Source organism: Thunnus maccoyii, chromosome 13 (genome assembly GCF_910596095.1).
Source record: "Thunnus maccoyii chromosome 13, fThuMac1.1, whole genome shotgun sequence".
In the NCBI taxonomy this organism is placed as follows: Eukaryota; Metazoa; Chordata; class Actinopteri; order Scombriformes; family Scombridae; genus Thunnus; species Thunnus maccoyii.
Genome location: NC_056545.1, coordinates 4,917,410 through 4,943,076, shown reverse-complemented (window position 1 = coordinate 4,943,076; position 25,667 = coordinate 4,917,410). Strand labels below are relative to the sequence as shown.

General features: G+C 39.6%; 2 protein-coding genes and 1 long non-coding RNA gene across 3 annotated transcripts in view; 2 read left to right on the top strand and 1 right to left on the bottom strand.

Moving 5' to 3' along the window:
- The window catches only part of capn5b (calpain 5b), a 58,309-nt gene that overhangs the window by 18,022 nt on the left and 14,620 nt on the right, over positions 1–25,667 (bottom strand). The window contains exons 3-4 of the mRNA XM_042431985.1: positions 22,649–22,822; positions 7,250–7,381 (exon numbers count right to left, since the gene is read on the bottom strand). Of these exons, the coding sequence (XP_042287919.1) occupies positions 7,250–7,381; positions 22,649–22,822 (306 nt within the window). The remainder of the gene's footprint in view (positions 1–7,249; positions 7,382–22,648; positions 22,823–25,667) is intronic.
- LOC121910697 (olfactory marker protein-like) lies at positions 1,667–2,685 on the top strand. The gene has a single exon (XM_042431986.1). The coding sequence runs from the start codon at positions 1,904–1,906 to the stop codon at positions 2,384–2,386; it is 483 nt and encodes a 160-aa protein (XP_042287920.1). The 5' UTR covers positions 1,667–1,903; the 3' UTR covers positions 2,387–2,685.
- LOC121910699 lies at positions 6,063–13,703 on the top strand. Its single transcript, XR_006099715.1, has 3 exons — positions 6,063–6,100; positions 7,262–7,360; positions 13,173–13,703. It is a non-coding gene; the product is annotated as an uncharacterized LOC121910699 (long non-coding RNA).

Here is a 25,667-nt window from a genome sequence, read left to right as displayed (position 1 = left end):
ATAATGTAAAACTCAGAAGGCGCTCACAACACCATTTATAAATGGATTCATTATATGATGCAAACATAGCCAGGCTCTTAAAGGAACAGTTCCACATTTTGGGAAATAAACTGATTCGCTTTCGTTCTGAGAGTGAGAGGAGAAGATCAACATAAATCTCATGTTTGTGAAAGCACTGAGCTGGAGTTGGGATGTGGTTAGTAAACTTGGGTGGTATCACGTTATAGCAGGGTATTTAGAAATCCCACAGGTATGATTTTCAATACCGTCAAAAATACAGACTCTGAGTAAACCTGGAGTAGAAGTGAAGAAGCAGAAGCAGCGATTGAAAGATTAACTTCACTGAAATGTTTTCTTTGTTTGAGCTGATATTCATCTGCTGGCCTTCAGTAAGTTTGTTCCTGACATTTATTCAGCTGTTTTTCCGCTGTAGCACCGGATGAACAGTAACAGACAGTCTTAATTGTTTTATCTCTGAATTTTTGCCTTCTACTTCCACCTAAGCGCTCATATTCATAACTTATTTTCCACACAGTTGGCGGTTTGCGGGTCGGGTTTGATGGATGATTTAACATATCGTTAATACAAAAATATTGATTGGTGCAGATTTGTTCTTTGTTGAGTACCTCATCAAAACTAGAAGTTGCCATGAACTGTTCTGTGCTTTGTTGGTTTGAAGGATTCTGCATTCAGAGCCACAACGGCAGTAACAACTATTTTCAGCAATAAGTCATGTTGTAATTGCTCTTTAAAATGTGCAAAAAGTGTTGCTATCCCATGATCCCACTGTGCCTTATCAGAGGACCCAACCTAGGGCACCTGTTATGTATTTCAGTGGGGAAACCTCTATGCAATAAAAGCTGAAAATGATGCAATGAGTGACACCACATATGAATTAACTGACAGTATGGCAGCAGGTGTCCTTGGAGATGTCAAGGTGCGCTAACTGAACAGCAGTTCCTGTCGAACCTCTCTGCAGGAGGTGACACTCTGCTGATGGAGGGAATCTGGCCTCTCCGGAGGACCAGCCATGTGAAGCAGCAACAGCTCCTTTAAAAAGAGGAGGAGGGGGAAGGAAAAAAAACAAACAATACAAAACAAAGCACTGCACCACAGAAACCTCAGAGTCATTTTGTAATCCTTCGGGAAGCAAGTCTCTCTTGCATTCCACCCGGCTACTGCTCACTCTCTGACTCTGCACTGATGATAGTGAGAGAGCGAAGGATCTATCTATCTAAGCTTTCATCTGGGCCCGGTGTCACTATGCAGGAACTGAACTCTGGTAGCTAAGTGACCTGACGACTGACTAGAAACACAAGTGGAAGGCACCTTGGCTTCCCCTGCTATCTGTCAGTACTGGCACAGAGGGAAATAAAGAGGCTTTCCCCTCACTTCCTTCTCCTCCCCCCTCACCTGATAAGAGTCCGACATAAAAGGGACTACCTTACTCTTACAAAAACAGTTTGGGTGTTTATGTTTTCATCGGTGCTCATGCAAGACTCTGGGATTTCCTTCATATTACATGTGCGGGATTAGAGTCAAGGATCTGTAACCAAACAAAAACATGACACAAACAGTAATAAGTATAGTTCCCTGAGGGCAAACCCTGCACTGTGGTTGCAAATGTCATTGGATCTTGTTGCCAAGCATCTCTGCTCATCTGCACATCTTTGTAAGACCCGCCCTCTGCCACCAGTGCTACATACATACATACTGTACAAGCCCGCAGGAAGAAACAGAGAGTAAGAGTTACCGGGTAGAAGGAAGAGGACTGAGTGAAAGTGAGTTCAGAGGGAGGAAGTGAAAGCGAAGAAGCTTAGTTTCGACAAAGCTGCCAATCTAATCCAGCCTCGCAGTTGGTATTGACCTCTTAGCCTGCTGAGGTGAGGTGCGTCATCCAAACATGTCTAGTGAGTTTGAGCTGCCCTTCCGGTCGGACACCCAGCTGACGGAGGTGATGCGCCTGCGGGTTCAGTCTCTGCAGCAGCGCGGCCTGAAGAGGCAGGACGGTGAGCGCCTGCTGCAGCCCAACGAGGCCGTATACCGACTTGACTTCTCCAAGCAGTCTCTCCGATTCTCCCATTGGACGGTGCAGCTGGCCCAGACGGGTCGCCTCACCATCACGGCCACCTCGCAGCTCTGGACGCCTGACCTCACCAACTTGATGACCCGTCAGCTGCTGGAGCCCGTTGGGACTTTCTGGAGGGCGCCCGGTGACGCCCGCGATGCACCTGTCAATTGCCACGAGGCTGACGCACATGAGTTTGGTGAGAGGATCGCCGAGATGGCGAAGGTAAGGAAGGTGATGTACTTCCTGTTTGCATTTTCAGAAGGCTGCAGCCCTGAGACTGTCGACTGCTCCATCACCTTCACAGTGGACAGTTGAGATTTGAAATCAATATCTTGGACAGACGCTTGTTACCTCATCTATGCTTGTTCTGTGCTTGTGTGCTTTTAGTTAAAGAAATAATGTTAATTTTAGGTTAAATCTGCATATTTTCTATGTGTGACTGTTGTAGAAGAGAAAGCATTCAATGTCACAAAACCTAAAAACAAGATTGCATTGTTTTCTTTCACCTTTCTTCATCATTTTGCAGTCAAACTCATTACATTTATGCAAATATAACTTACTTATTTATACATTTGTATCCCATAATATTGGGCATTCATACAATTAAATAAATCAAATTAACTAAAAAGGTGTATCTGCATATTTCTTAGTGTCTGAATGCTGTTGATGTTTTTCTCCCTCTCCTCCAGTTTGACAAACTGCCAGCCCTGTTGGGTTGAGATGAGTCCCACATGAGATAATAGATGACGACACTTTGTATTTGTGTGTGTGTGTGTGAGAGAGTATTCCCTCGGTGGTCAGGCGAACAGGTTCCTGCTGCTTCATCTGTCTCTGTCTTGCATGGTGACCCTGACAAACAAGAGAGGGGAGGCATGTGGATTTCATCTCACAGCCCTCCTCCTCCTCCTCCACCTCCTTCTCCTCCTCTTCTTCCTCCGGTTTCAGGCTCACCCTGATTGCCTTGCACTGCCACAGGGGATAAAACACTGACTGAGACTGTGAATGAGAAGACGCGTGTCAGATGAAGTGTGAGAGCAAAGAAAATAATGTCAGGAGGTATTTAACTTGTTTCTTGTCGGTACAAAGCATGTAACTAACTTGCCACCTGAACCTTCAAATCATTAGAGGCTGAACCTCCCTATTTTTCTGATAAAAGTCTAATGCTGCACATTCTCAATTAAATCAAGCTTGCCTACAGCTTTGAATGCATAAATATAGCTCCTTATTGAGTGTCCTCATTGGTGTGTGTCCTTTTGTCACTTTATGATGAAGAGTAAAATTAATGGACCGGGCTTTTGGTAAATCAGCCCATTATTAAGTGACTGCATGCTAATATTTAGGGTATTTGGGTAATTACAAGGATCTAAGAGAGGCAAACGTAGAGGTTACAACAGCTCTTGAGCTACATGATAATCACTTTAAAGTCTGGCTGGTTTTTTGGGTTTTTTTTTTTTTTTTTTTGCAGGTGATTAATGTGCAAAAACAATGACACAAAATAACAATGTTTTGAAGTACTAGTACAAGGTTTCACTGGGGAAAAGTGTGTTCTCCAGTGAGACTTGGACCAGGACTTGTTTTGCATGCTAAGTAGTGAAGCTAGTGGCCAACAGGAGACCCAACAGATGATCATCATCATCATACGATGGCTGATTTCAAAAAACAAACTCTGACTATTGTTTAGATCTAACAAACAGACTTCAGACAGAGATTTAACTTCATCAGATCTTTATTCTCTTTACCAGAGTTGTGGTCCAATTAAAACTACAAACTAATAGCTAAGTATCGAACCAGGGGCCAGATCAGGCCGGCAGAACCATTTCAGACCCCAGGAGTTTAGAATTTATTGTTACATCCAGCCATCTCCATGTGGATTTCTCTCCTTTCTTTTGATTTCTAGTAATCATCTCATTTTTTTTAGATTGATTACTAGATATCATGCTTTTTTAAGCTTTGATTCTGCAAAGCTAAAATCTGGCTTTTTATTACACATTTAAAATCTAGCAAGCTGCACCGAACCCCATTTCAACCAAAAGTTCCAGGTATTTTGGACGCAGACGAACTAATCTCCGGAACTAAACCTGGAGCTAAAAGTCCCTGTAGTGCAGTCCTGTTTGCGTTTCCACTGCATGTGAGGAACGAGATAGATCATACAAATTAGTCTCATGAGGAATTGAACGATTATGGCAGCACACGAAACGTAAAACAACACAAATTTGTCCTGTTGTTCTTTGTATTTACTGCTGCATGAGTTGGATGTAATGAATGAATGAAAAGGAGAAATGCAGAGGAGGGAAAATGAAACCCAACTGGTCAAGACAGATGGCCGTCCACCTAGGGCCCGGTTCTGCTCAAGGTTTCCTCCCATTAAAGGGGAGTTCTTCCTTACCGCTATCGCCGAGTGTTTGCTCAAGGGGGGGGAATGTTGGCGTCTCTGTAAATTAAAGAGTAGAGTCTAGACCTGCTCTATGTGAAAAGTGCCCTGATGTAACTTCTGTTGTGATTTGGCGCTATGTAAATAAAATTGACTTGACTTGAAACAGTAAATCAGCTGAGCGTTTGATGGTTTTATTTCTGCTTTAGAACGTAACCGCCATAAAACAATCAGAAAGTAACGTTTTATTTCTCTCATTCACTGCTTTCATCTCACTCCCCCTCTTCATTCAATCTCTAGCTCGCTCGACCACCACACTCTCAGCTCGCTCGCTGTCTCTCTTTTTCTCTCGCTCTTTTTTTAAAAAACGAGTCGGGAATCCAACAACAAAGCCCAACTCTACTTTTAACATTAACAAATGAAGAGAAATGTCCTCCCCTCATCCTAAATTGATACTAGAGCACCACCTTGTTTTATGAAAAAGTACACAAATTAAAGCAGACGCGCTGTGTGTTTGACCAATCAGCGACAGTCATCCCTGCAAACCCCGCCCACAAAGTACCTGTACTTTTGGAAAGTACTAACAAAAATAAAAGTGTTACAAAAAAAGTAAAATCAAGTGTCCAGACACACAATCTTGGCCTAAACATAGGATGGGATGTGCACACAACTACATCTGTAAGTTCTACGACTGAAGTTGTTTGGTAGCGGCTACAAAACACCCAAACAAGAATAACTTGTGCATCTAAGTCACAACAATAACAGCTGCTTGCACTGACAGCAAATGCATCCAAAAAGCAACAACAAAAACAAAAAAAATCTTGGAATAAAATCATCAACAGACAACTTGAGATGCTCTGTGGAGATGAGATTGATTGTGTGTGCATATGTGTTTGTACTCTGAATCAGTGAAACAGAGAGAGCAAACAGAGAGGAAGATACCATGTAAGCATGCCCATATGTGCACACTCTCTCTGAGCAGACTGTCACAATCCAGCATCTTGCTACAACAGGCCGAGGCATCTTGTTTCAAATCCCATTAAACCTCGGTAATCACTTTCCTCTAACAAGATGGATGCTAAAGAACGTTTCAGAATAATCCTGACACTCGACACTCCAGACCAGCTGACGAGATAAGTACACTTCAAATAATATTGGGGTTTTTTTTTTTATTGATATGACACCACCGGTTTTGAAGCCGCCAAGAGCCGATTTGTGGTGCCAGGCTTCATGCAAAAGTTTACATATTTGTTCTGTTCAGTGTGGAAAAGGCTTCAAATTGCATTAAACTCCCCTGCTGATTAGCTTTGTGAAAAATAAACTAATAAAAACACATTCAGTACCGACAGAAGTAGGGCTGTAGTCTGCTGGTCGACTGGTCGATTAGTTGGTCGATATGCTCTCGTCCGACTAAATTCTCATTGGTCGAATAATCTCCATGTTATTTTCATAAGGAGAAAAGTGCTACATCAATAGCTTTCCAGCATTTGGGAGTCTCTGTGCAGCGCTGTTCCGGTACGTGAGTCAATCTCTGTCGTTGCCTAGGAAACCGTTGGTAGCGTGGCTCCGTTAAGGAGTGCGTTTGCATAGCGAGTGGGAAAGAGCGAGGATCAGAGAAGTGACGGTGGATGCGAGCGGGGAAGAGGAAAAGATTAGTAGTAAGTTGTCAGTCTGGCGGTAAATGTACAGTACAGACTACAGTGTGTCAGTTAATAAATGCTAAAAAGTTACGTCTGTTCTTCTACTAACTGATGGAGTCTGCCTGACAACAGGGAGACGTTGTGGTGCTGTAATGAGCAGCACCACAACGTCTGTGGTGTGGTGTTTACTTCTTATCATAATGGCTCCTAATGGATGTTTAAACACTAAATATGGAATAATTACAATTGAGTACAGAACGAGTTTCTTTTTCAAAACACATTATACGTACTTTTGTGCAGGAAAACATCTCGTTTCCAGTTATCTCTCAAATAGAAACGGTCCAGTCTGTAAAAATCAGTTTGATTTTAGCCTTTTGACTGAGTGTGTTTAATCAGCAGCAAAGGCCGCCGATGAGAGAAAACTAACTGACAGCATGGTTGAATCAGTGATTTCACTGACGTAGTGTTATTTCATCTGCCTGTTTACTCATGCGATGCGTTGTTTTCTTCTACCAGAAGCAAACAACCGCAGGCTGACACTGCAAGAACAAAAAGCAAAGCAAAGTCTCAACTGTCAATTAGACGTTTTCTCAATTAGTATTCTGAGCGCCAGAGACCCTTTAATCAGCTTTATGATGGCATTCAAAGTTTTTAATGTTTCTTCACACAGGCAGAGAACATAATATGAGCACATTAGCTATGCAACAGATGCAATATAATGTGCAGATTTTTACAGTAATATAAGATGTGAGGCAGCAGGACAGTTCTCTGATTGGGATTTTAAACTCTTGGTAAAGAAATGAAAAGACAATCATAATCCTGTTTTTGTCTTTCTTCGTCTGTTGGTTTGTTTGATTGTGTGCTGTTGTTGCATTTGTTTTAACCGGTCTTGCCTGACATGAATATCTACCATCTTACTCCTTCTCCCCTTAGACGACCAAAATGGAAATAAGCTTTTAGCTTTATTCTGTTTTTATCCTCAATAATTTAATCGTATGTCAGGACTGGGTGACTTCAGACTTGTATGTATTTGTGCTGTTCTCACCAAAAGATGTGTGATCAGTAGCACTTTGTCTGCACTAGCTCTCTGAGGTCAGGTTGGTGCATTAGGGAAAAGGAAGCGGACAACAGACAAACACACATGTACACAAACAAAGACACACTTACTTTTTGCCACAGAGACTCTCTGGAGGCCAGACTGGAGCACGCCGCTACAAACCAGCAGTTACCCAGCTGTCCCTGATGTAGATCGTGTGCGCTGATGCCATCTACAAACAGGTGAGGGTCCTCACACAGCTCCTACACTCCAAACGACACACAAAGTAAGTAAATACACAGGCTGGTGTATCGCAGCTTTCAGGTTAAACAGCAGCAATTTTTCTGTCAGGATTTGACTGATATTAGTGTTTCAAGGTGCATATACAGACATTTATTTGGATTTAAAGCTGTTGATTTTGAGCCAAGATGTGTTAACCTCAATCATTTTAAAGGAAACATTATATAAATGTATGTTTTTTTGCAGGGTTTATGGTTGACAAATGATGTGTACAGTACAAGATGTAAGACACAGATGAGCATAAGTAGGTTATTGAGGCAAATTCATGAATCAGAAAGAGACCATCTGTCCATATCTACCCACATATCACATCCATGATCTTCTACCCGAGTGTGGGAGTGCTGCGTGCATTTGTGAAATCACATTTCCTGTGGTGTCGAAGTCCTTTTTTTGCCACAATGTGGACAGATTGACCTCTATTACAGCTAACAACATGGTGCTCAATGAGCTGTTTTTGCCGTTTCTCTCTCGCATGTGTACTGAGCTCATACACCTACCCACATGCATGCAAACACATGCACACACACACACCATCAGACATCCTGTTCCTGCAATAATGTGTGGGATGATTACTACAGGCAGCGGGCCAACAATAGCCATTTACAGAGAGACACGCTGTCCTCTCTGCTCTTTTGTCTATGCACAATGGCTTCACTTCAGCATAAATGTTACAAACAAGAAGAGGTATGCCAAAAAGTGAGAATTATTTACACCAAAATATATAAAACAATAAAAAGTAAATTAAAGTTAGGCAGTTAATAGCTGCAAAGGCGATGTTGTTAGCTGTTTCTATGTCACTATGTGACTCTGTACGTTACTTGTGTCGTGATTTAAATCATAGAATAACATACAAAGTGCTGAGGTTACAGGATTACCCGTTGCTGAAAGTTTTGACAGTCTGGTACTTTGCCATCAACAATGTTGCCAACTTAGCAACGTTAGTGTTTCCCCTGTAATGCTAGCGGGCTGCCAGACCAATGAGAACCCCTCCAGGCCAAAAATATCTTTTTTAATGCCCAAAATAATGCCAAATATTAATTCATTTAGAAATCAATAATCATTTGCGTCCAGGAGCCTCTGTGCTGCATTGTTCTGAAACGTGACAACCTCTTTATTGTTGCCTGGGAAACTGTGTGTGTATGTGTGTGTGTGTGTGTGGTTATTTGATGACATCACAAATATGCAAATTGGTGTGTGATGTCATCTAGTGACTTTTCATGCAGGCTTTAGCTACTTACAACTGAAAATAGTTGGCAATATTTGCCGTCACTACAACTGTTCGCCAAATTTTTATTCCCAGGATGGCGAAGTCATGACCCGCCCTACTCTGCCTCTGATTGGCTAGTGCTCGGTGCCTTCGTTGGGTACAAGGGTTGGGTTGGTTAGGTTTAGGCACGAGGAGTGAGATTGGTTAGGGTTAGGGTAAGAATATCAGGGTAAGCCAATCAGAGGCAGAGTTGGGCGGGTCATGACTTCACCATCCTGGGATAAAAAATATCGCCAACTGTACCCATCAAATAGAGACAGCTAATGCTAGCTAGTCCCCTTCTGTTTAAAAAAAAACAGCACCTGGTGTACAATTCTGTCAATAATAATAATTTCAACAGGTATTGAAATAACTTTTGTGAATAAAAAGAGACATGTAGTAGGAATCACTGCTAACTTTAGCAAGCTAGGCTAACTAGCCCCTGGGAACAGAACTGGGCTCTGAAGCCAATTTGACATAGTGGTCAAACTGTGTAATTACAACATCACATGATGCTATTGGGCCCTAAAAAACTCTTTCCCATAGACTTACATTGTGAAAGAGACATCTGTAAATCAGCTGATACGTTTTTTTGAGTGTCACAACTCCAAATGATTTGTTTCACTATCAGAATTTGATCCATTCAGCCACACAATTGAATCATTTTATCCTCATTCAAGTTAGCTGGAGGGCTAAAATGGAAGTAAGTGGTCTTGGCCAGTGAAAGTCTCCAGTGAGCACGCTCCATGGGAGCATTGGGCCCATAGAGCGTGTGGAGTATGTTTTTATCTGGGTAATTTTATACAGCGGGAAGTGGCTTTTTTGGTTTCATGCGCCACTGAGCAGCTTTCATAGGAATGAACGGGGCCTCGTCTCCAACCATGTATCCAGTTCTCTTTATACATCGGTGCTTGGCACTCAGGCCCACCCAATCAGAAGGCTTCCTTTTTTGCTGGATCATCCAGTGAACAGAAGTCAACAAATAATGTTTCAATTTCAAATGTGACTACGCGAGCAATAAAAAGTTTTGTTTCTTGCTTCTTGTTTACCATATGATGATGATGATGTTGATGGGACAGCTCCTCCTCTTTCATCAGTCCATGACCTCAATTTAACTGTGTGCCCTAGCAGGTTTCTTAATGCACCAGAAACTTGTGTTTTATTTACTCTGTTAGAGTTTTTTATGTTCATGCTGATGTTTTATTTACCTCGCTGGAGTATTTTTGATACGTTTATTCCTGATGTGTATTTGTATTGTACTGTTGATGTGTGTTTGTATTGTATTGTTTTGTCTACCCCGAGCACACGCCAAGACAAATTCCAGTCAATGTTTCATTTAAATGGTAATAAATTATTGAATCTTGAATCTCAAAAGGGCTGAATGCTGATGGAGCAGCATCTGATTCTCCAACGACGAGCTCCACTCCTCCTATGCCAAAGCACAGATACCTGCAGCATGCAACCATGCACCCAGAAAAGCAAATTTAAATATTTTACCCTCCTATTGTGTTCAAAAAGAGTTTACACCAATACACCCTCAGTGTTTACGGGTCTGACGCACGTTTGGAGACAGACCAGAAACTATTTATTAATTGAATTTACAGAAAATGTGCTATAACGTGCTATGTATCGTTATCGGGATATGAAATGCCACAATGCTAGGCTATGCGATGCTTTTAATGTCCGTCTTGGTGTTTGTAACATTACCTCTGATGATGTATAAGGCTTGTATGATTAAACTGTGGCTAAGTATGATTGGTCTTGGACGTTGTAGGTCCACCTGATTTTCTCTGTGCTCACCCACACTGTGATTTCTGCCTACGCTACTGTATTAACGGTTGTGGGTTCTACAGTCGGTAGCACGCCACAGGAAGCTCGTCTTCTAGCAACGCTGGTTCTCAAATGCCACTTAACCGCTGAAAATGTGCTCAACAGCTGCAGGATCATTATAGTTTATATTTCCTTGCATAAAAAAAGTGCAGATTTAAACTTAATTAAAGTTCTGTATAAAATAATAATAAGTAGAAGGGTATAGAGCTGCAACGATTAGTTTATTAATCAATTAGATGCACACTATTAAATTAACTATTTCAATACTCAATTAATCATTTTGTGTAATTTTAAGAAGACCATTTCCAAATTCTCTGATTCCAGCTTCTCAAATGTGAATATTTCCTGGTTTCTTTAGTCCACTATGATTAAAAGATATTCATAAACTGGATATCTTTGGGTTGTGGACTGTTGGTCGGGACTAGGGCTCAAATATCACAATATTTTTTACCAAATGCCTCAATATTTATATTGCGACAATATTGTAGGGATGACTATTGGTGCTTTCACAAAATGTTTACACATGAGATTTTTGATAAATTATCATCAGTAAAGAGGATAAACTGAAAGATATAATAAAGTGGGTAAAGGCAAATAATAGAACAACAACAGTCTGGTAAGTTCAGAAAATTACATCACTTTACGGTAATGCAGACTTTAAAACCAGGAAAACACTTCTGCCATATCGTGATATTACAATATCGAAAATCTAAGACGATATCTAGTCTCATATCACGAGTATCAGTATAATATCTATATTTTGCCCATCCCTAGTCGGGACAAAACAAGACATTTGAGGATGTCAACTTTGGGAAACAGTGATTGACATTTTTACCATTTTCAGACATTTTATGGACCAAACAATTAATCGATTACTCGAGAAAATAATCGACAGGTTAATTGATAATGAAAATAATCATTACTTGTAGCCCTAGAAGCTTGAGAGTCAGTCTGATTGGAGAAGCTTCATGGGACACCTCAACCCTCAATAATACTAGTGAAACATCCATCCATACTTGCATAGTATACCATCTGAGGTTAATGTAACATCTTGACCTATTGATTCTACAATAAATATTAAATTAAATCAAACAAACTGCATCATATCCATCATTTCAGTGACTGGCTACTATTTGATTTTAATATAAGGTTAACAACAGCGCAGTATATAAAATATAGAGCAACTTAATGTTGACTACAGCCTGCAGAGCTCTGCAGGCAGCGGTCTGGGTGTGAACAGTCTGTCTGTTTTCTACTCTCTGCTTTATGGGACTGGCGGGTCGATGGGCACCTCGGCCATTACTCAGACAGCACAAAGCACAGCACCACTTAACAGCTCTTTATCTTTACACACTTGCAGCACTCAACTAGGGTTAGAAAAGTAAAAGAGGGAGAAAGAGAGAGAGATGGTGTATATGTGAGCATGTAACACATACACAGCGGCTCTACATAGTGGGACGGAAACTGGCATTTTATTAAAAACTGGAGAATCAGAGTCAATTTGAGGGAGTTTTTTTTTACAGCTTAGGCCACTTTTATACTTGTCATTTCAAGTATCTCATATCAGGATAAAATCCAGATGTGATATAATACACTTTTGTTTAGCCACATATGCTGTCTCCATTAGCCAGAACACGACAAATTTGATTACATCAGTCTTGGTTTGCAAGCAACTCAGGATCAGCTCTACTCAAGTCCAGAGAGTGGTGATAATGCACCTAAAGCTGTTTAGTAGCAGCTTAAAATACCAAAAGGAGAATAATCTGAGCACGTTAGCAGTTAGCTAACAATCATCCATAAACACTGACAAATGTAACTGAATGTGACCCAAAATTATATTTGATTGAATACATTTTTGCTAATGATATTTGATATTTTGACATATATTTGGCATATAACATTAACACAGGGACACAGTATTATATTCATTTCTGTCTTTAAGGTCTTTTGAGGTATTCAGATTCATCATAGGTCAGGTAATTAGATTATAATTTTTGTATATAGGTGACAACATTTTGGGAAATTGGGAGGATTTTACCATATGGAGATGTAAAGATTACTGTCAAAGCAGCACAGTGGCTCAGCGGTTACAAACCCACTGAAGCTGTCGACCATCTGGAGTCCGCATATTGTGTTTTCTGAGAGAGTTCTTGTTTCCTCCCACGCTCCAAAGACCTGCAGGTTAAGTGAATTGGAGACTTAAGACATTACCCATATTGTATTTTTGTTAGCCCTGTGATAGCCTGTCAACCTCTGCAACGTGGGCTGGATTATGCTGAGGTCTCCCACCATCCTGCTTTAATCATAAATATATACACACTATGGTGTATGTTCAAGTGTGGGAGACAAAAGCACATACACACACACACACACACACACACATATATAGGACACAACCAAGGTCAGTAATTTGCTGATGCTGCAAAGCTGATTGCTGCAAAAGCCAACTTTTAATCAGAAGCAGAAGGCACTGCAGTGCTCCCTGGAGGCCTGCGGTCTCTACCAGCACCGCTCTCCCCTTACAATGACCAGCACTGAGGTGCTTCCTGTCTGAAATGTGCATCTGTACGTGCAAGTCTGTGTGAAGCAATGTTTGGACGTTGTTTTGTGGAACTCTGTCTGACCAGTGTCAGAGTTAAGATCTCTAATCACGTTTTTTTTTTTTCTGTCCGCAACAGCATTGATTGGTGGAGTCTGAGTGGCGGCGAGGGCTCCCTGTGGTGGCCTCCCGTACAGGGATTGGCTCAGGTGGAAGAGTAATAGAGTATCGATCCCTGCTCGGTTCTGCAGACATTGAAGTAATGTGAATATTGTGGCTGAGCACAGCTAATCATTTACCCGGCTACTGAGAACCTTTCAACCAGCTTCATAGTTCTCCTCAACACCATCCATCAGCTTGTGAGATGAATCATCAGACACACATTCAAACACAGAGCAAAGCACACAACCAGCCACAAGCACAAAAAGACAGAGTACAAAAATCCAGGGTACGAATCCAAAGATCCTTGTAGGGAGTGGAGTTCTCTTATACACATACATTCAGTTTTCCTCATCAAAATGCATTGTGTGTATCCTTGAGGCCTCACAGACCTGTTGAGAGCATTTCCTTCCTCATCAAAAATTCGCAAGGAGCGCCCTGGTAGCCTTGGTTTGATTGTGGCCGGGACCTTTGTTGCATGTCATATCAACCTCTCTCCCATTGTTTCCTGTCTGCCTCTTCACCATCAGCTGTCTAATGAAGGCAAAAATGCCAGAAAAACAAACATTTGTAAAGCCATTTTTTAAAAAAAATGTTGTTATCCTGCATTGTTCACATCCATGTTTGCTAACTAGCAGTCTTCTTGTTGCCTGTCTGTGTCTCCTGCTGTCATGCTTGTTTATGTGCCCAACATGCAATCCAAATAGGGACCCTCATTACTAGTGTTCGAAAACTCCACAAGATACCTTTAAGGACAATGTTTCCTGCTATATGAGCAGATTAACAGATCTCATTAAGACTATACATATGGATCAAGATTTTTATCACAATACCAGTAATCTTATAATTGCGATATTGCTAAATATGGTGAAAATTCAACTGAGAATCCAGTGAATTAAAAGAAGATTCTGGTTCATTATAATGGTTGTATTTTTGTAGTATTGACCATCATTTTTATTGGTAATGATGACATTGTTTTCACCAAGATAATTGCTGAAATACGGGGACAAGGTGGCGTCGCTACAACAAAGTCAGACAGGGCAAGAAACGTGAGAGGTCAGACGATCGGATCGGAGTTTTAGATTATCTGTCCCACTTTATTTGTAAACCTATAAATGAGGGCACCTGATTAATTGAACCTGCTTGGACCACTACAGGAAGTACAGTAGGTCAAAGTTGAACTAGGACGTGATAGATGTTTACAACAAACCACGTGGGTAATAATTTTATCGTTTGCCTTCATTTTCTCTTCCAAATAAAGTCGACTAATTTCGTGTTTGTTTAAAATCTTATCTGATTGTTTGACTACTTGTGTTTCTTGCCCTAATGTCACCACATTCACAGATCACACCAGTTACCGTAACTTGTTGAGTACAATGGCCCAAAACTTTGAAAATAAGGTTCTAACAAACCAGAATTATCCTTTAAAGACAAGGTAGAGTACTTTATCACACTGGCAGCAAAATATCCAGTAAATCCAACATTTCCATAGAGGTCTTTTATTCGAAGCATTTAAGAAAGCACGGCTCCAACATTTTCACCCTCAATAACACCTCCAACACCTAAAGTCAGGGTATCTACTGATACACAGTATCAATCAGACACCTTTCTTTCTTACTTTTCTTTTTAGGATCTAATTTGCGGTCGGCAAAAGACCCAGATTCATTAAGCTCAGACGCTAATGAATCTCTTAATCAAACCTTTTATCTCTCCTCAGTCTTTTTTTTTAATTAGCAAAGAACAATAGAAAACACACCCTGTAGGTAGCACCTTCTCATTTGAAGCAGACTGTCGCAAAGTCAACTTAATTCAATTCACTTTAATCACCACACATTATTTGATTTGGTTCGATACTGGATTCTACTTTGATAAAATGCTGTCAAACCCCACCCATAGCTTTCCAAATTTTTACATCTTTATACTTCACTGCCTGTATCTCATAAGATCATATCTATGTAAGGTAACATGACACCAGGCACGGGCGTATAAGGGATGAAATGAAGAGGTAAAGAAGGAAAAAGTGAAGTAAGCAGGGAAACAAAAAGGGATGAAGGGGACTAATGAAGAAAACAAAGACCACAGCAGTGTTACCATTACACCATTACATTGTTAATACAACTGGACACCTGATAATTGTGTGAGGTTATGAAATTACCCTTAAGTAAGTTGGTGATTAATTGTGTCACATTTATTTCAGTATTTCATGAGATTTTGGGGTTCTATGATATAGTTATAAACGACCTAAATTTATCATGTAAATGTGGCTTAAAACTGAATAAAAGTCAATTTATAACAGTTTCTGTGGAACAACCACAACGCCGATGTATTATCTTGTATGTGTGTAAGTTACTCTTTGGTAGACGCCATTGTAGCGGACAAACACAGCGCCGCCGTGTTTATCTTGTGCGTGTTTACTCTTTGGTAGAGGAGGTATGACGCCATTGACATGCGACCAAATGAAACGGTCCGTTACTTTGATTAAATTACAGATTTCTCTGGGTTTGAAAATTGTTGGAAACATTTGAGATAATGTAAGTACACAACTCAACAACATATATAACATAGGTCTAGTTGTTTTTAAACATTTTAATGTGGAATAATTACATATTATACCTTTAAACCACCTGTTAAAAGGCACCAGAATACAGGAAATGACATCTGTTAAAAATTTCCTGGGGGGAGGACCCTCATACCCTTCACTAGATTGTCCCCCCCATATTTTCAATGCTTCCTACGCCCAAGATACCAGAGATTGCTGTGGCACTAAAAACAGAGTTATCAACTGATGACTGGAGGAGGACAGAATTTTATAATGACAAAAACGTCTGGCAGATACACGATCCACTTAATCAGGTCAGTACATCGATATTGATCAAACTGATCGGATTGAATTGGTACATCCCGAGCAACTTCACCCACAATGACCTGATACATTCAGATATATGAAAATGATAGCTACCTTGGCATGAATGGTATAAAAAAAACAAAACTATTTTCCGTTTCCATTGTCTCACAGTTCTTGTTGTTATTTCACTCTTTTCAAGACACAAATAAGTAGAGGAGATGCAGCGAGAGGAAGAGGAGAGAGAGACAGACAGGCTGAGAGACAATGTGAGACAGACAGAGAGGAGGAGGAGGAACATTTTATTAGAGATTGCTCTTTATGCTCGCACGCTCTGCAACTGGGACTACATTGCTGCCATAAATATCGCCTGGATGCATCTGAGCAAGGATAACATCGAGCACAACATACTCTAGGGGGGGGGGTTAAACCCATGAACCTTCACCCTGACACTGATAACACGGATCTCTGATCTCTGCAGTCAGATTGTGAGCAACTTGATGGACTGCTGTCAGTGTAAAATAGCTTATTTGAAATATTTCAACTTACATTCAGCATCTGTTCTAACACCATTGCTTTGGAGATGTTTCTTCACATAGTTGTAAACTCATTTTTCATTTTCAGATTAATTTTTCATTTGGCAGAAGCTTTCTGCCTCTTTTTTATTTATTTGGGAACATGAGAAAACAGCACTGCAATGGAAATCTTTTTGAGACAGAGGTTTATTGCTTTAAACCAAAAAATGGAGTTTTTTCCAGCAGTAAACACACTACCAGAAGACGTGAGAATTGTGGTTAGAAGGAAAATCTTTCCTGCATCAAATTACTGAACAACAAGGGGGAATGGCTGCTTCTCATTGATTTTTTGTTAATAAATTATCACCTGCTCTAGATATGTTTCACATGAAATAGTATATCAGTGATTCATGTGAGATAAAACAGAACTGCCTTCTTATTTGTCATGTTTTACTGCAGATTTAGATGTTGCACAAGATAAAAACATATGGTCTCTTAAGGAGTTGAAGTCCATGGAGATGATTTACCAGTTTGGATGATTCTGTTTTGGTTTTTTTGGTTTTTATTTATTCACTGCTATATATCAGCCTGCTGCTGACAGGCTTTTAAGAAAAAGAACATTTTCCAGAGACGTTTGAAGCTGTAAAAGACACTGAAATTTATGTCCACATTTGGATATTTGCAAGAAATCTGAACCACTGTCTGCAATCCAACTGTGTAACACTGAGATAAAACAACATTATATTTGTCTGTACACCATACCATCACTATAATCCTTCACAGTGTAATATCCCGCTCTAATCACATCAAACACTACATCTCTGGAGTCCCGTCGTTAGTTAACTGTTAAAAACCCAAACTATCTGTCTGTGGCTACAGATTTGTGGTGCTGTGTGTTCAACGTCATGACGCTCTGCACCGTCCAGACAAAAGTATGTTATGCCCTTTAAGCTGCAGAAAGGCTTTTAATTTGAAACAAAGTGTTGCCTTTCACCAACAGAAGCTTAACAGAGATTGAAAAAAGTGGAGGAGACTGGAAAAGAAAAACATGAAGAAAACAATATTTCTGTTGCAGTAAACAAACTCAGAGCAGCAGATTGATGAATGTGACATGACTGTTGTTGTTCTGATGGAATTGGAGCTAAGAAAATGTCCAATATACTGAATTTATAAAGACAGCAAGTAAACATGGAGGATGTATTGATTTTACAAAAAATGAAATGGGAACAAATCAGAAAGCAGGAAGCCTTAAATATACTGATATAAACAGAAAAACAGAAACACAGGCCTGGTTCTCTCTGCACTTGAGGCTATTTGAGAAATTACAGTAATTTTGAAACTTTGCCGTATATATGGGATTATATTGGTCTCAACAGGAATTGATCAAAATGTGTTCTATAATATTGAAACTAGGGCTGCAACAATTATTTGTATTATTGATTGCTCTGATGTTTTTTTGTGGATTAACTGCTCTGTCTATAAAACATAAAAACACTATGAAATATGTATATTATGATTTCCTACAACCCCAAATTATGTTATCAGATACCTTGTTACATATCAACTGATATTTAAAACCCTTCTTAAGACCCATCTCTTTTCTTTAGCCTTTTAATAATCATCATCATCATCATCTATTATTTATTTGTTATCTGTGCAATTCTGTTGTGTTTTTAAGATTTAATACATTTTATTTTATTCTACACTTTTATTAATTTTCCCCTTGATGCTCATAACTATGTCTGTGTCATTTGATTGTAATTCTCAGTCTCTTTATCTCACTTTGGTCAAGTTTTGTTATTTTTAAATGTGCTCTACTGTATAAATAAATTGACTTGACTTTACTTGTTAAGCAGAACCAACATTGTAAAACCCCCAAATTTTCAGTAAAGCCTCAAATGTTTGGCATTTTGATTTGAACACTGAATTAAACTATGAATCCATTATCAAAATAGTTGCTACTTAATTTTCTGTTGACTAATCATTGCAGCTGATACATATAGTTTTATCCAAGTTGTACTGTGTATTAGTGGTGTTAGAAGCACTTCAGTGTAGTGCAGAAATGCAACGTATCCACATGTGTGATATTTTAAATGAGGTTTTGTCAAGAACTTCATTAAATTTTGATTGTTCTGAACATTTCATTCTCTCAAACAAACTCTGTCCCTAAAGTAGTTTGATGTTTAATTTCATCATTACGCTCTCTCCCCTGAATGAAACACTGCATTGAGAATGAGCGTTCACTAACCATTAGGTAGAAGAGGAAGAAATTCAGCATGTTTAAGGTTTTCAGTGCGTTAGTATTAGTAGTATTCAACAATAATTGAATTGTTGGTGAAACTGAATGACTCTTTGTAAGAATTGTCAGTTTTTGTTGTAAAACACTGTTTTTTTTATAAATAAAAACAGATGATGATGAATGTAAAATGCTGGATGCTACGCATAGTGAACACCAACTTCTTTTAAGACTATTTTACAGTGATGGAAAGTATATTTACTCAAATATATACTTCACAATTTGGAGGTACTTGTACTTTACTTGTTAGAGTATTTCCATTTTATGCTATTTTATACTTCCACTCCACTCATTTCAGAGGGAAATATTGTACTTTTTACTCCAGTGCATTTATTTCAAAGCTATAGTTACTTTTCAGATCTAAATTTTACAAGTAAAACAGGTGCAGACAGTATTTGTAATTAATTTTTATTAATTTTTAATAAGGGTCTTTTTCTGTTGCCAAGATTCCATTTTGTTTTATAACACTGAATCAAAAAGCAAAAAGTGAATACTTTGTACATGCTATATCTGTATATAAATAGAAAATATAACTGTATCGCCATTTTGCATAATGAGTACTTCTGCTTTTGATACTTTAAGTAAATGTTTCAATTAATACTTTTCTACTCTTAATATGCAATTTGAATTCAAGACTTTTACTTATAATGGAGTATTTTTATCAAAGATATTTTTATTGAGCAGTTTGATTGATATGCAGATGACAATGAGTCAGTTGTTGCTCAGTTTCACAATTATAAAGCCAAACGATTCCTTATACAAGTATCTACTTGACATTCACTGAGTACATAATAAAAAATGTGCCTGGTTGGGGTTCCTAACATGCTGACAGAAAACACAAATCGGATCCTGGAGAGAATGAAAAGGATGCTCCTCCTGCTTTTTCTCCTCTCCGCTTCTTCCAGTTTTCAGTCTGCATGACTGACATCAGCACAGACCAAAACATATAATCTGCGTGACCCAGTTTCCATGGCAATGCACGCTGGATGTCGATGCAGCGGCACACAGGCAGAAGGAGGTTACTCCATCCAGAACCGCAGCCTGCTGTGTGAGGGGGATAACAGGGGCAGAGGAGTCAGCTCACTAAATCCTGAGGCCCTGCATCTGATGTCATACATATACAGCACCAGCTTATACAAGGAAACTAAAGAGTGGAGAGGAGCAACGATCGATGACTACTGACATAATGTTATTCTGTAAATTATAAATGATTAGTCATAGGTCATCAAACTCTTATCCTGCAGGGACCTTTGGCACTGAGAGCTCCCTGATGTGAATGTTTTAAAGGTGGAATAACGGCTCCCCATGTAAGCCCAGTTGCATAAAATGATGATGAGGAGTTAAACGAGATGGTTATTTGACACCAGAGTTTCAATAATTAACCAGATGAAGGATTAAGTAATTCTGAATGCATGAAATACATACATGAATACAAACTGTGCAGTCAGAGTCAGAGTTTTTTCAGACTACATGCAAATCAGGGCGATTCCCACTACAGCCTAGTGGGCGTTAGTAATACACATGAAACTGGTTGGTATCTGCCAAAAACACCAGGAGAAGAAGAACATGCGCACTTCAGCAATTTATTGACAACTTTAACAGTTTGCGGAGTCGAATGGTTACTGCACATGGCACATAACCGCAAGATCCCTGGTTTGATTCCAGCCAGAGACCACGTCACGTCATAGCCATCTCTCTCCCCCAATTTCCTGTCTGTCACCTCACTATCAACTGTCCAATTAAAGCAAAAATGCCAAAAAAATAATCTTAAAATAAAACAACAAGCTAGCTAGCTAACAACCATCCAACAAACACATGGATAGATCGCATTTATGGACTACGATCGAGACAAAACTTTCATCATCACTTCACTCTTGCCGCGCCGTCACACAGATCATTCAGCGGCTGAACTGATCAGGGATCAAACTACAGTTGCATTTTTTTTATGATCGTACGATTTGAAATTGCGAGAGCCTCTTAGTGACAGAAATTGTGGAATTATGACTTCTGGATCTCATAATTACAAGGAAAGTGATCGCATACACTCACTCTAGTTCAGCTGTCCACCCCATTTGACATACATGAGGGGGGCAAAATATTAGGAACACTTTCCAATATAATGCACTCCAGTACACCACCGTCACCCACCATGACCTCAATAATAAATATAAAGTAGAGTTATCACCTTTCTGACAATGTCAACAAAAACTGAAAATGTATAAGCTTCGAGTTTAAACATTTAGGTAGAATTTATGGCAGAGTTGTTGTATTGGACTGCATTAGATTGCACAGGTGTTCCTAATAAAGTGCTCAGTGAGTGTAATTACGGTAGTTTTCTTGTAATTATGAGATACTTAAAAGTATACTATGCAAGATTTTCCTAAAAAGCAATGTATAAACTCACTAAATACAAAAATAACCTCTCTAAATCATCACTTATGACCCACTAAAAGTGTGTGGTGGTGTATGTATCTACAAAGACTCTGCCCTCTGCCTGTATTTTCTTGTTATTTTGCTGTGTTTGGAACGCTTCTGGGCGTCAACCTTTGGGCAGTGGGTGTGTAGCCCCCAGCCAATAACAGCGCGCAGGGTGTGAGGTCAGGACTCGTAGCGTAGCGACAAGGTTACATCGCTGTCTCCGTCCCTCCCCTCTGCTCTGTTCTGCTATCTGTCTCCGTGTCAAGGATGTATAAAGAGCTGCAGGTCTGTGTGTCTGCTTGACCGAGGGCACGTCTGAGCTACACACACGCAGAGCAGAAAGGCCACAGGATGACAGGACGAAGCTCTGCATTCACACATAATCCAGCAATGCGGCACCTTCCCACAGGGTTGTGTGGAAGTGTGGGCATCTCTTTCCTCCCCTCCCTTATTCCCTCCCCTCCCTCTCCGCGCTCGGGGGAGGAGGTGCCAACTTTGAATGCTGTGTTTACAAACACCAACTGACAAATCCCGCATAGTATACCTTTAAGTCATAATTACAAGATAACGCCTCCAAACTGTTTTTCACTGGTGACTGAGATGCGCTTCTGTAAGAAATAGTTGTGAAACAAGTGAAAAAAAAAAAAGAAGTTCTCACCCTGCTAACTTATCTCACCTCTGCAGAGCTGGCCAATCACAGCGTGAAGCGGGCATGTTTGTCAGATTATGTGTTTCGGAAAGTTACAGATATTGTCGGACACATACGCTGAATTTTGCCCTGTTTTGATGCAGCTAATTAACTTTTATTAAGGGTTTGGCTGACTATAACCTAGTAATTAAAAATATACAGTATTAAGAATATGTAAATGTAATATATTGGCATTTCCAGACACTTGGGAACCCATCAGTTACCCTGAAACAAGAGGCCTTATTTGTGTCATGAACTAACATACTGATACATCCTGAACTATTTTGGAGCTTTTGGGGCATCTAGAAAAATCTATCAGCTATGGGGCTGCAACTATGATTATTTTCATTATCGTTTAATCGTTTTGTCTGTAAAATGTCAGTAAATATTGATTGAAATAATATAATTTCCCACAGCCCAAGTTGATGTCTTCAAAATGTCTTATTTTGTTGGATCAACAGTCTAAAACCCAAAGATATTCAGTTTTCATAAAATTATCACATTTAAGAAGATTGAAATAGAAAATATTTGGTATTTTTGCAGAATGAAAACAATTATTTGGTTATCAAAACAGTCGCCGATTATTTTTTTGTCGATCAACTAATTGATTAGACAAGAGTTGCAGCTCTAGTCAGCCTCAAACCAAATGTGTCAGTTTTTATCAGTTGAAGCTCTATTATTGCACCAAGCAACTCACCCGAGGCCTCTTCCAAACCACACGTCCGATCCTGTTGCCCTGGTAAAAGAGCGAGTCATCAGTTGCGGGGAAGCGGGGGTCCTCAAAGAGCAGGCCACTCTGCAGGCACTGCCTCTTCAGGGTGGAGTACTGCTGCCCCTCGAAGGCCTTCACTGAAGTGAACATACTGCAGCCCTGAAGGACACGACCAAGATGACAAGAGTGGACACCAGTGAGACCGAACCAGTACACACACAGATACACATCATCATAGAGCCTGCTCTTCTATCACTGACTTTCACTCATTTTATAAACACTGTATTTCTCTCCAAAAGGCAACATCTGCTGGCATCTTTTAAACCACTTCTCCTCCCGACACTTCTGCTTCTTCCACTCACACGCACAGGCAGCTGACTGACAGCAGCATCCAGTAGACTTTAATACCTTAACAGTGAAAGCTCTCAGTGGAAATAAAAAAGTCGATGTGTGCGGCTGCCGTGAGCACAGCCTGGATTCACTGGGTCAAAATGATTAATCTGTCAATTCACTGATATCCTCTGGGGCCTAATTATCACTGCTATGCATTGAAGGAACCATGCAAACATTGATCAGCCCAGTACTGGCAGAGCATATGGAGGGACCGGTGAGTCAGGGCAGAGACACACTGAGATGGAGCTACTGAAGGGCTAATCAATGCTAGATAAACGACAAACCTTTCTTGCTTTTGTGTTAAATTTTATTTTATTACCTAGTGTTTCTCCATCAGAGATTAAACTGTAATAATTGTTGTTGAGTGGCCTGCTCTTTGAGGACCCCTGCTTCCCTGCAACTGTGATAATTGTTGTTACCACTATATTCATTTATATGCTAACGAGGCCGGATTACCAACTGGGCAAAGTGGGCAACTGTCCAGGGGCCCCAAAAGCCCTGGACTTACAATTTGGGTCGACATAATTTGATTACATAAACATTTAATAGAAATTTGTACAACAGTTGAGCTAAAATGCACAACTGGCATCCATCCTCCATCTTGTGATCCTGGTCTAGAGGAGGGTCAAAATCTAGTTTTAAAAAGGAAGAGTCTTAAAACAATAGTCAGGTACCCAAATGGACATTTACATAATGGAAAAGTAACGCACACCAAGGGTTGTAGTGAGGTGCTGATCACTGGAAGTAACACTCTGGCTCCATATGCATTTATCTTTTATTCAGATGATGTTTCGGCCCTCAAGCCTTCTTCAAGATCGACAAAGAGTGTTGATGTCACTACTCTTACTACTCTCAAACCCAAATGAACATTGAAACAGGTTTTTCTTGCTGTAATCATTCCTCCTGTACATACTGGCTAATAAGAGATCCCTTCCTAATATGCTTTACATGACATTATACTGTGAGATGATGGAAACGTGTCAGGCCGTCATGATAAATTATTCTGAATGGCTTAATTTGAAAAGATATTTGAAGAGCAGAGGTGAGGATGGATGACACCGGAGGCATCACCTTTGTGAAGATGTGATAAAGGTCAAGACTTGTCAAGACCACATCTGCATGCAGATTGATACAGGCCTGCTGTCCTCAATGTTAATTTGAGTTAAGTCTGATTTATTTTAATTGAATCGCTAAGAAGCAACTAAATACTATAGAATTTATCTGACCAGTGGGTTAGCATTGTCTTCAAACCCTTAACTTTTATACACATTATAAAATGATGTGATATGATTGATTTATGGATTATAGACACAAAACATAATCAAATGAGTAACATGTCACAGTAAAAACACTTATTTCCAATATGGTCCCAAGATGTTAAAAAACAAAGAAACATAAAGAAAATCAAGACATTTAAAGCTGGAGGACTGGTAAAAACGCTTTGATGGTCCACCAGCCCACTGGGATTTGTCCCAGTATGCCCGATGGCCAGTACACCACTGGCTGTAACCTACTGTTACAGCTGTAAAACAGTGGATAAATTGTTTTGAGAGTCAAACAACCCCCGCTAAATGACTCGTTCCACTACCAGAATTTGATCCATTCAGTTCAATAACATTTGGAAAGTCTAGAAGAGCTGCACGATTAACGGCCAAACGGCCAGAGCGGGAATGTCGCACCCGACATGAAATTTAAAAACTCTGTATACTGTGAAATACAGAGAGATTTATCTGGCAGTGATAGACTTAATCAGCATTGTACAAACGTGATCTTTTCCAACCCTTAAAGTCATTTTAGTCGTCTAAACCACTGATTCCCAACCACTTGTACCCGAGAGATTGTAGAGTAGCTCAACTAATTTGAAAAATTTGAATTAAGGATTTGATTAAAAAATACATCCACATATTGAGTCAGCTATAACAATTAATTTAGATGTTATTGCAATTAAGAGTGTGTGAAAACTAGTTAGCAGGTGAGCAGAGGAGATGAAATAATGAACTAAAACTAATGGATGAATGGTTGGAACGTGCAGCCTTTGCCTCTCCATGTAGTTGTAGTTCAAATGCAAACTCGACCAAACCAAACTAAACATCGACAGTTCCATTGTATGAAAATATTGTAGAATCCACTGTTATATCCATTTTATATGATTATTAATTAAATTACATCCAGTTTGAAATTAATTCAAATGAACACATCTGGAACATAAATGGTGGTGTTGATGAAGGGGTACTTGAGTTAATCAGACTGGGCTGTGGGGGTACGTCTTACAAAAAAGGTTGGGAACCACTGGTCTAAACTAAGCAGATCAGATTATATTGTTTTAAAAGAATATTGTAATACTTTAAAGTACTCAAGTTTTATCTCATATTCCTCCTGTTTTGTTGTCATGGATGTGATTGTTGTAAATTAATGTGTTTTTGTTGCATCTTTGTGACACCTATTGTACGCTGCCATTTTGGCCATGTGTTCTTTGTGAAAGAGATTAAGTATCTCAAGAGACTTCCTGGTTAAATAAAGGTTAAGTTAAATAAAATACAATTAAAAAATGGGTATGTTGTAATTACGGTGAACATCGCCACATTATACAAATTAAAGTTATACATGTGTT

What these genes read in the sequence shown, in the direction of transcription:
- LOC121910697 (XM_042431986.1), top strand. Translation starts at nt 1,904, where the DNA reads ATGTCTAGTGAGTTTGAGCTGCCCTTCCGGTCGGACACCCAGCTGACG.